The following is a 12215-nucleotide window of genomic DNA, read 5'->3' as shown; positions in this document are numbered from 1 at the left end:
TAAGAAAAATTCTCGTGTGCTTTCTCTGGGCAAAAATGACTCACTTATCAGATAAACGTGAAAGTATGGATTAATTTTAAGAATCACATCGAAACCCTGAAGATAAGCAAAGGGAGACCTAGTGATTCATCTTCTTTATGTTTTGCAGCCCCAGGCTCGGCATTATTAATGTCGCCTTCTTTTACAGCTGACTCATAAAACATCAAGTTTTTCCTCTCTGCTAAACACAAGATTTTTTCCCCTTTGATTTTATTTCACTAAATTTATATCGTAAATTAAACAAAGCATTACAGGTAATCATCACTGAAATATTTTCTTGCCCTCCACAGTTAAAATTGTTCACGTTGTTTCATTTTCTAAACGCATAAAATCAACAGTTCCATCATTTCCAACTTAGTTTTGATTTGATTAATATTCATCTCTGTCTAACTGACCTGAATCCCGTGACGATGGGTCCACCATTGATGACTGTAGCGTTGGATGGGAGTTCGTAGGCGTTTGGGGATGAGTCTCCCAGTACTGACTGCCCCAGAAGACACAGTCCAGCCACTAAGGCCACAGCTGTAAGGAAATCGAGACAATAGAAGTGTTAGCAAATTGCTGCAATCGAATCAATGTTAAATGAATAAATGCATAAAATTAATGAAGAAAAGATAACCATTTGTATCACGTGTATACACACACGAACTTACATACACATTATATATATATATATATATATATATATATATATATATATATATATATATATATATATATATATATATATATATATATGTATGTATGTATGTAAATATATATATATGTATGTATATATATATATATATATATATATATATATATATATATATATATATATATATATATATATATATACATACATATATACATGTACATCATTACACACGAATTATAAACACACTAAACTCGAAGTATAAAATCTTATCTAATTCGTTTCTACCCTTTGGTATTGAGAGGGCGATATGGATATAAGAATGTCACGACGAGAGGTCACTTGAGAGTTACGGGTCACGGAAAGGTCACGACAACCAGACCCGTATCGAAGCGAGATCAAGTCACGATACTGACAGTAAAAAGAGAGGAAACTAGAATGAGGAACTGGCTTGCTGAAACAGACAACTAAACAAAACAAACAGATTGGAAAGCGTATACTGTATATATGTAAATATTCACCACCATTGAAGGAAGGGAAGATAATGAATGCAAGACGAACAGGAAGAATTGGAGAGTGAGTGGCTTAACATTTTTGTTTTAGCCGTGGCGATAGTTTGGCTCCGTCAAATTTTTGTACCTTTTTTTAATATCTCAAGAGGCAGAGTACTTTCACTATTAGAGCTCGGGTAAAAGTGTATTTCTCATCCACAAGCGAACACACGCACATATGCAAATATAAATACACACATATACTATATATACATATATATATATATATATATATATATATATATATATATATATATATATATATATATATATATATATATATATATATATATATATATATATTGCATATAAAATTCACATGAGAGAGAGAAAAAGAGGGGCGAGGTCTATTCCGACGATTTATTTGGGCTGCAATTATGACAAGGACACTCGTCATCTTACATAACCCAACAACTGATATAAAGCTCAAGAATCACACTAAATATTCTAAACAAAACGCACACAGACCACAAATAATAAAGCATCTCGTGGAAATCTCCAGAGGTTATAACACTTCTTTCTCAGCACAAACTGGATTAGCACGAGATTTTTCAATAAAAAAAAATTATTTCACACACACAAACACACTTTGAAAACGAATCCATCACACAAAAGTCCACACATCTATTTTCCTTTTTTTGGCCTGAAAGCGACAAGGTGGTTATTACTGGCAGTTAACTCGGAGTCATAATAATAACGGTTTGTCTCGTTATTGCGTGCAGATTCCCTAAATAGCGATCCGTCACTCCAAGTCTAAGAATATTTCTAGTTTCTTTTCAATAATGGTATCTTTTATGCACCAGGTGAATGTCATCTAGGCTATGAGGGGACTATCACTATTATGATAAGTGTATGTATGTATGTATGTATGTATGTATGTATGTTACAATCATTTTAACAGCATTTTGATGAGACAATTACATTTTAGGATGCATACTAAGTTAAGAACATTTATATTTAAATGCGGAAAACTCGGATTTCAAAGTTAAAGCCACCACCTTTTTGCTCACAGGATGCTCGCAGGACTGAGGAAACACTAAATAAGAATAGAATAATGAGACTTTTATGTTTATGTAGTTGTACAGAAAATCGCCAGTGTCTAATGATGGTTCAAATTGCCAACACATGTCTAGAAGAAGGGATTCTGCTAGAATACTTACGTGCGTTCTTATGCAAAGATATCTAACAAAATAGCTAGTTTGAGAGAGAGAGAGAGAGAGAGAGAGAGAGAGAGAGAGAGAGAGAGAGAGAGAGAGAGAGAGAGAGAGAGAAGTCAGATTTACATTGACAAAATAAGTACATAAAAATAAGAAACCTCGGTAAATGCAAAACAGAAATTCCGTTAGAATACATAAACGCCCCGTGTACACTGGCAGAAGATCATATGCTGATGGAAAAAAAAAAATCCGGTCTGTGACTGAGAGCGCGTAAGTGAACGTGCCCAAAAGCCCGACAAGCACATCGTATTACCAGAAACCACCGGGAAAGGCATCGGATCACTTGCGAAAGTGAGAGTGAGGAAGATGGTGCTCCTTTGGTTGCATCTTCCTGATGGTCTCCCCCCGGGAACCGGTGCCACAGCTGCGGGGATCATTTGTTTGTTAAGTCTACCGCTAGACTGGCGTTAGGAAGCCTGCTGACATGTGATGCGTCTTAATTTGATGAAGTTAAAGGTGCCAATCGGAACGATATGGAATCCTTATCACCAGTGTCCAATGAAAAATCTACAGTAAGGCCACCCTCGCTCCTCTCTCTCTCTCTCTCTCTCTGCTTGAAATTAGATTTCAATTTTATAGAATATAATTGGAAATTAACTTTAGATTTCAACTTTACAAAACATGCTTTGAACTTGACTTTAGATTTCGCTTTCATAAAATATACTTTGAAACTGGCTCTAGATTTCGATTTGACAAAATATATACTTCCTCACGCGAATTTATATAAAAAGTAATTTGCTTTAAGACAAATCTTGCGGAATCGAAAAGAGCAACTGTTTTCAGTATCGGCCTCTGCATGATGGAGGCCTTGTGCTAAGAAGCTGAAACGCGAGAGGTATTTCTGTCTTTCGACGAATTCCTCTCGAAGACTGATGGCTCATTTTTGAAGCCTCTTCTTTCCCTCGTTTACTATTCGATGTTTTGACAGCCGTTGTCGCCGCAGGTGCTACCACCTTCCTCAACTGTCACTCACTGACACTCCCTCCCATAGTGGACCTTCTGATATATATAACCGAGAAACTGTGGTTAATTATTATAATTTTATTCATATGAAATGAATATTTACACGGATGACGATTGAATATTTTTAACCCTTACTTGCCAGACATACAAACGAAAACGTGATCCATGGTGTAGCTTCTGAGTATAGTAAAACTTACCAAGAAGTATTCTTTTTGTTATTTCAAGTAGCGAGATTTAGTCTATCTTTGTAAAGGAAGGGAAGAAAATGTCTGTCAAGCAGCTAAAACATGAGAGGTTTTTAAGGAAATCTTGTTATGCAAAACGGTAGCCGTTTAGGGTTTTTATCGCTTTACACAATTCTTAAGAAGTTCTCCTCGCGGTTTTCGTAATGTTATGTGTTCGCTATTTACTTATGCATGATATAATATATTATATATATATATATGTATACATATACAGTATATATATATATATATATATATATATATATATATATATATATATATATATATATATATAAATATATATATGTGTATATATATACATACAATTTGCGTTCTACTTTTATAGAAATATCATTAGTAGGACGACTGACAAATTATTGTGGCAGTACTGTTTTATGCTAGTAACATTATCTTAATAAAATAATCGCTATTTGTACTTAAAATTGCACTTAGAGAGAGAGAGAGAGAGAGAGAGAGAGAGAGAGAGAGAGAGAGAGAGAGAGAGTGGGCCTCTGTTGGTGACGCAACCGTCTGGTAACCGCTTTTCCCGCGCCATATGGATGAGGCTAACGCGTCCTTCAAAGGATGATGATCCAGGGAGGGGTTCCCCTGGGGATGAGTGGTTGGGGGAGGGAGGATTCCAAGAGGAGAAAGGGCAGAAGGTAGCAGAGGAGGAGCAACGGAGAGTGAATGTTATCGCCAACTTCGACGATCGTCTGGAGGGGGCGTTTCCAGCAGTGGGAAGAGGGAGGGAGAGAGGGAGAGAGAGAGAAAAAAAAGGGGGCGGTGGAAAGTGGGCAGGATTGTAAGGGCGGAGTTTGTTGCTGCATTAGGTGGAGAGGCGTAGGCGGAGGCGGTGACCACTTAGGTCGACGAGATTCTTGGACGTGAAGGAAAGGGAGACATGAAAAGGAAAAGGCAAAATTGACAATCCTTTCGAAGAATGCAGGGGAGAGGAGTCTCCTGGGGATAGGCACCCCATCATCCACGTATTGCCTTATTGGGCTCTTTAACTTCACGGTTGAGGAAATCAATTCCGCCACTGTAAGTCACAATTATACGGATAATAACTGCTGGGAAAGTACTACCTGATACATTACAATACTTTTACTCTAAATAACGAACAAGACTTTTTTTTCTTTTTGTTTCCTGTTTGTCAGTAGAAATAGGAAACGTTAAAAAATTGGATTATTTAGTCAAAACTTCAGGGTCGGAGTTAAAAGATTTCTGGTTTAAATGGGCGTCATTCCCGTGAGTAATGAATATGTAAGATCCCTTCTAAGGAAATGACGTGTTCTGACACCACCCTCTCAGAATTAATACTTGAAGCTTTAGGAGCTTTAACGATCTAATTATCCTTAAAACTGCAGTTCAGTTTTTAGCTTGATATATTTATCCTTTCGCCGTAAGGATGATATATATATATATATATATATATATATATATATATATATATATATATATATATATATATATATATATATATATATATATATATATGTAGGTAGATAGACAGAGAGAGAGAAAGGGAATTTACTGAATATATATATGTAAATATAATATATTATATATATATATATATATATATATATATATATATATATATATATATATATATATATACATATATACATATATATATATATATATATATATATATATATATATATATATATATATATATATATATATATGTGTGTGTGTGTGTGTGTGTGTGTGTGTGTGTGTGCAGAATATATATATATATATATATATATATATATATATATATATATATATATATATATATATATATATATATATATATATATATATATATATGAATCTTAGTCATATCCTAAACGTATGAAGAAAAAGAGAATTTCTGAGGTTTTGTGATTATCACAGGTATATATGTAATCTGGTAACAAAAGTGACCTATATATAAATAAATATACATATATATACTGCATATATATCTCATGTATATATACTGTATATATTTATAATTTATGATAGTTTGTTTTTATTGCTTTAGAGATCTCGCAGTATGGCTGGAAGATCGCTTCTTGTTGCGGCATTAAAATCACCTATTTAACATGACTGTGGGACAGTCGATCGCACATCTCACAAAAATTTTTTTCCTCACTGATTTATATATATATATATATATATATATATATATATATATATATATATATATATATATATATATATATATATATATATGTACAGTATATATATAATATGTATATATATGCATATAAATTTATGTATATATATACATATGTATATATACAAAAATATAATTTTGAATAGTTTGTTTTTATTGCTTTTTAGATATCGCTCAGTGTGGCTGGAAGATTGCTTCTTTTGTAGCATTGAAATCACCAATTAAAATGACAGGATAGTCGATCCCACATCTCACTAAATTTTCATTCCTCACTGATATATATATATATATATATATATATATATATATATATATATATATATATGTATATATATATGTATATATATATATATATATATATATGCATATAAATGTAAGTATATATAAATATGTAATTTTGAATAGTTTGTTTTTATTGATGTTTTAGATATCGCTCAGTTTGGCTGGAAGATTGCTTCTTTTTGTAGCACTGAAATCACCAATTTAAAATGATAGGTTAGTCGATCCCACATCTCACAAAATCATTTTCTTTCCCCACTGATTTATTATATATATATATATATATATATATATATATATATATATATATATATATATATATGTGCATATAAATATATGTATATACATATACATATGTATATATACAAATATATAATTTTGGAGTTTGTTTTCATTGCTTTTTTAGATATCGCTCAGTGTGGCTGGAAGATTGCTTCTTTTTGTAGCATTGAAATCACCAGTTTAACATGAAAGGATAGTCGATCCCACATCTCACAAAACCTTTTTCTCTCCTCATTGATTTTTATGTTTTCCCCTTTACTTTTCTCAGTTATGATAGATTCTAAATGTTTACGGACCACCATGACGTGGTGTTTTCTTTCATGTTTGTCAATATCTATTACTTTGTTTTCAGGATTTCTTACATTTTACTCATAAAAAACTAGGCACCAAATTCAATTCTTACATACTCACGCATATATACAGATGCACTAGGAGAGATATATTAAAAATTGACAATCAAAATAAAAATTACAGAGCACCCCCTTAAAAACTATTTACCTGTGAAAAGTGCCGAATCATAAAGCTTGGCGCCAAAGCATCAAGAAAATCGAACTTAAAGTAACGAGGATCACGTGTGTGTGTGACCGAACAAAGTATACATTTATTTTATTCTTCAATTTTTCCAGGACATACTAGTTGTCATGTCTGCATTTTTTTTAAAGTATCCTATAGCTTAAGAATTACGATGTGGAAGCAAAATGTTCCGTAGCTTGCTCTTGAAATACAGTGTACGAATCTATATGCTGACGAAAATGCATATATATATATATATATATATATATATATATATATATATATATATATATATATATATATATATATATATATATATATATATATGTGTGTATAAAACATTGAGTTGTTTTAAGTTTTAATTTTACTTTTAGATTTCTGTGTATTTTGGGATGCCCGTCCTACACTCCTTAAAATTTAGACGCAATCTTAAATTTTAGACGCAACACACTGAAGCATCTCAAATATTGAGTTATTACTGTGCCTAATTTACTTCTGCTTTTTCCCCTCTCCTTTCACACTGTTGATTATAAGGTATACTGATTTTTTAAAAGTATAAAGATGGCAAGAATGTACTTAAATGGTGTAACTTTAACATTAAATACTGAAATATTCTAATGTTATTATATATATCTGTGAACAGAACGACACGTCTAGTCAGGGAAGTGAGATGCAGATAGAGTAGAGGGTTTCTGTGGGTCTGTAAAGTCACTGATTCTGTCGTATCATCTTTAGTAGAAAAGTCACAAAAGAATTTTAGAAATATATAGATCCATTGAGTTCTGACTGGAAACATGCTACTAGCAGCAGCAGCCACCTATTGTACCTTCCCTCATAACAGGTGATGTCATGGTTTCCTCGCGTCGTTGGTCAACTTGGGTCACGTTTCAGTCAGACAAAATTGTTCATGTAATTCCATTTTTCGGAAGTCCTCAGTTGAGCAGTTCTTCATTTGTTCCAACAGACATAAGATAAACCATTCCACCAATAGACACTCACTTGCACAGTAAATTCTGGCCATAATTCCACCAGAGAGTCGGACAAACGTTTCCAGCCCACGCGTTGACACAAGTCACGTGATCACTTCGTTTGAGCAGCGCGGGAGATTCAACGCTGACTAGGGCCTGAGCTGTCAATTCGGGGGAAGGGAGTTATGGCCTCTTTCTTCACTGAGTTTTCTGTTCTGCTTGAAAGATACTAAAGGGATTCGCTTTTGCGTTACAAATATCAGTCGTTCGTGCAGACTGGCCTATGAAGTGGAGGAATGTGATGGGGAGGAGAGAGAGTGCTGGCTCGGCGATGGTGAAGATCGAACTGTTACTTCGACATAGACTCCTCCCGCCATTTATATACATCCCCTTCACCTCTGGTGGTCAGGCCATACCGATGCGCACCTAATCATCCCCATTCCCGTCAATATCTGTCTGCTTCCTTCTCGACTGCGATTTATTTCTTCATTTTCGTTAGCAATAAACAATCGCCTCAGATGGTCTTCAGGGACAATTTGTAATGGAACATTGTTTAGACCCGTAACATCTAGGATTTAAATGTCAACTCTGGAAGGTTGCGTGGATGCCAAATGGCTCGGTGGCACCGCTCTTCCGTTACCTTGAAACTTACTCCTCCTTATTTTCGCGTCGGCCCCTAATATTGAGACTGAGCATCATTTATGACTGGAAATATATCAGTATGGCCACATGCAGACTCACAAACTGTCCAGGAATATAAAATAGATGTGTGAAATCCCAAGGTCACTGGGTCCAAGGGATCTCTAGGAATGACACAATTCGCCGACACGTGGTCGCCGGGGAGAAGGGGGCGGGGCTAAAGACTGGGGCGTCGTCGGTGCCTTTCCCGGCGTTCCCCCTTTTGAAGGTCGCCTCGTACTTTCTTCAGAAGGGGGTTCGTGCAGCGCGGCTTCTCTGCTGCTCCTGCTGTTGCTGCTATTACTAGTCCCGAATGCAATAGTTGTGGCGTCTCAGATGCCGCCGAGTTCCGTTCTTGGTGCTGGCTACTGTCAGTCGGCTGGGGTGTGGTTTAGAAGAAAAAGATTTAATGTCAGTTGAATGTTAGTGTTTAATAACGAATTAAAATTCTAATAGGACCAGAAGAAAAGTTTCGGAATATTTCTGTGAAAGCTACTTTTTTGGGGGTAGTTGTGTCTAAAAACTTCATTATAATTAAACGGAATCTCCATTAAAAAAAAAGATGATCTTCGTAGTTCTCTACAAACAAACCCAATGATCTCTCACTGAAATCATCAAGTAGCTGTAAAAGGTAAAAAAAAAAAAAAAATAAAAAACGTTATGAAAGAGAAAAAAGAAAAACAAGGATAACAAGGGAAAGATATTAAAAACGGGAAGATACCCCCCTCCTACCCGTGAAAATTGTTTGTAGGTTCGCCCAAAGTCTCCAGTTAGAAATGCCTGTCTCACTCGCCCTCCTTTTCAGGAGATTCTGTCACTACGCCTTTATGATCAGCATAACGCCCACACCAAAGGTTCTGCTGGGAAGGAAAGTTTTGGAAGCACCGAAGGGCGTCGCGGTATTCGTTAACGCCTTGTAATCTTCTGGGTTTTGCTGTAAATGAAGATGCAGCAAACAGTGTGTTTATGCTTGCTAATTTGGTGCACGTGAATCCTCATTTGCATATATTACACGCTTTTATCTTTCATATGTATGTATAATTAGCAAGCATAATCACACTGTTTGCTGCATCTTCATGTACTTATATATATATATATATATATATATATATATATATATATATATATATATATATATATATATATATATATAGAGAGAGAGAGAGAGAGAGAGAGAGAGAGGTTTAAAAATCTCAGAGACGAAGGAATGCGTGCAAGATGTAAGTGAATGGGCCCTGTTTGGTTTAAGGGCTTGATGTGCTACTGTTGAGGTTTCTATGTAAGTGTATATATATATATATATATATATATATATATATATATATATATATATATATATATATGTGTGAATCCTCATTTACATATAATACATGCTTTTATCTTTTATATGTATGTATGTATGTATGTATAATTAGCAAGCATAATCACACTGTTTGCTGCATCTTCATGTATTTTATATATATATATATATATATATATATATATATATATATATATATATATATATATATATATATATATATAGAGAGAGAGAGAGAGAGAGAGAGAGAGAGAGAGAGAGAGAGAGAGGTTTAAAATCTCAGAGATGAAAGAGTGCGTGCAAGATGGAAGTGAATGGGCCCTGTTTGGTTTCAGGGCTTGATGTGCTACTGTTGAGGTTTCTATGTAAGTGTATATGTATATATATATATATATATATATATATATATATATATATATATATATATATATATATATATATATATATATATATATATATATATATATATATATACTTTTAACGCGACGCCATTTTCTCAAACAAGGGCTAACTACTGAACGAAGTTGAATGGCACATTCACATTTCAACAACTAATTCATCCATAAATCTTTCACAACATTAACTACTTCAAGAGCAGTACGTCAGACCACCATTAACACACTACATCATCGACCTTAATCTTGCATATAGTCTCATCTTTGACTTATCGAAGCTCTTTCTTTTCAATTTCCTGTGTCCCAACATCTGTTCAGGGCTTTATAGGTCTTCCTCCTAACCTAGCAGCACTTCAAAAATTATGCACTCTTTTCACCAACCTATCTTATATTCTTTCCGTTTGACAAAACCATCTCGCAACACTCTGATCCATCATTTCATCTGCTCTACCCGTTTTACCACTTTTATATTACTCAAACAGTTCATATCAACAGTCTCAACCTTTATTCTTTCATTCGCCATCAGCACTCAACTTTCATAGCGAGAGTTGGCTCAAGAATCCCTTCGTACATTCCCATATTGACTCCATAGAAAATATAAGTCTTTTACAAATCTTTTGTACATACGAGTTGTTAGATTCATTGCCTCACCTATTCTGTAACTGACCTATTCTCTCATTCTATAATCAAACATTATATTTAGTCTCAAACACCTATACAATTCAGCAGCTACTATTCTTCCACAATCCACATGAACATTCAATTGCATTTTCCTGGTTTCCATTTACCATCATACTCTTACTTTCCTTACATGCACTCTCAAAGTTCTGGTCTGTCAAACATTTCAAACTTTTACTACCGTTTGCAGTTTTTATTCTGTGTCCTCAGTCAGTTTTGTCTAGACAGTGAAGCTGGCATGTCGAATCACTGGGTTGTTTTGCACAAAGCTGCTTAACAGCAGCATTCTAATACCCTGAAAGGTTCCCTGATCCCATAAATGTAAACGATGATGGTCATCAGGTCAGGTTGTATTTTTTTCCTTCATAATCTAGAATTCACAGCATTTTAATACCCTGAAAGGTTCCCGATCCCATAAATGTAAACGATGATGGTCATGATGTCAGGTTGTTTCATTCGTAATCTAGAATTCACAGTATGTCATTTTTTTAGGTGGAGGCTTCTCGATCCAGTTAATGCTTCCAGCCCAACCTTCCTTACTATCATTCTGCAAATAAAGTTCAAATGATTAACTCCACCTCCTTTACAGAAGCCAGTTAACCATATGGGCTTAGAGGTAAACAGTAAGGAAGACTTCGATGCATTATAGTTCAGCGTCTACATTTGCCTTGAAGGGCCTGGGTGTGCCGTCTGGATACCCACTACACGTTTCTTTCAAGTATTGTCGCTAAGTCTACGTAGGTTTTTATCCTTTTAAGGAGTAGGTTTCTGCATTTGGAAAGGTTCACCTATCACTGATCTTCACGAGAAAGTTGAACTATAAGCCTTCTGATATAGCAGTAACCTTTTTCTTATTTCAGTTGCGAAGACTTTTCAATTCTCTCTCTCTCTCTCTCTCTCTCTCTCTCTCTCTCTCTCTCTCTCTCTCTCTCTCTCTCTCTCTTCTGTAGAGGTTTCATTTAATAGTGTTCTCGAGATATCTTTGATCGCCTACACTTATCGAATCCCCTGACACGATACAGATACATTAGGTTCTACAGACCCGACCCATTCATTTGTATGGAAACTAAACGCGGGTTCAGTCATTGGCGTAAATGGTTCCTACTGTTCATCTCTCGAATCTATCACTCTGTCTGCCTCTGTATTTTTTAGAAAGCCTCTGTATTTTTTAAAAGCAGTTCTGCCATCGCCCAAAGAAAAAGTCTTTGAAATTAACTTTCGACTTTTTCTTAATTAATATAAATAAGGCAAATATGTTAAGTTCTTTGATTCTTTGTCTCCCCTCCATGTATGTTGATATAATATATTAAAGAATAATTATCGTAGTGATCTATGAAAGAGA

General features: G+C 34.6%; 1 protein-coding gene across 1 annotated transcript in view; it reads right to left on the bottom strand.

Annotated features, from left to right (window-relative positions):
- Positions 1-8199, bottom strand: part of LOC136854021 (U-scoloptoxin(01)-Er1a-like) — a 16095-nt gene extending 7896 nt beyond the window's left edge. The window contains exons 1-2 of the mRNA XM_067130012.1: positions 7854-8199; positions 435-561 (exon numbers count right to left, since the gene is read on the bottom strand). Coding sequence (XP_066986113.1) covers positions 435-561; positions 7854-7875 — 149 coding nt within the window. The 5' untranslated portion in view covers positions 7876-8199. The remainder of the gene's footprint in view (positions 1-434; positions 562-7853) is intronic.
- Between the last annotated feature and the right edge of the window lie 4016 nt (positions 8200-12215).

Source organism: Macrobrachium rosenbergii, chromosome 28 (assembly GCF_040412425.1).
Source record: "Macrobrachium rosenbergii isolate ZJJX-2024 chromosome 28, ASM4041242v1, whole genome shotgun sequence".
In the NCBI taxonomy this organism is placed as follows: Eukaryota; Metazoa; Arthropoda; class Malacostraca; order Decapoda; family Palaemonidae; genus Macrobrachium; species Macrobrachium rosenbergii.
Note: the sequence above shows the minus strand (reverse complement) of the source record. Positions and strands in the feature narration are given on the sequence as shown.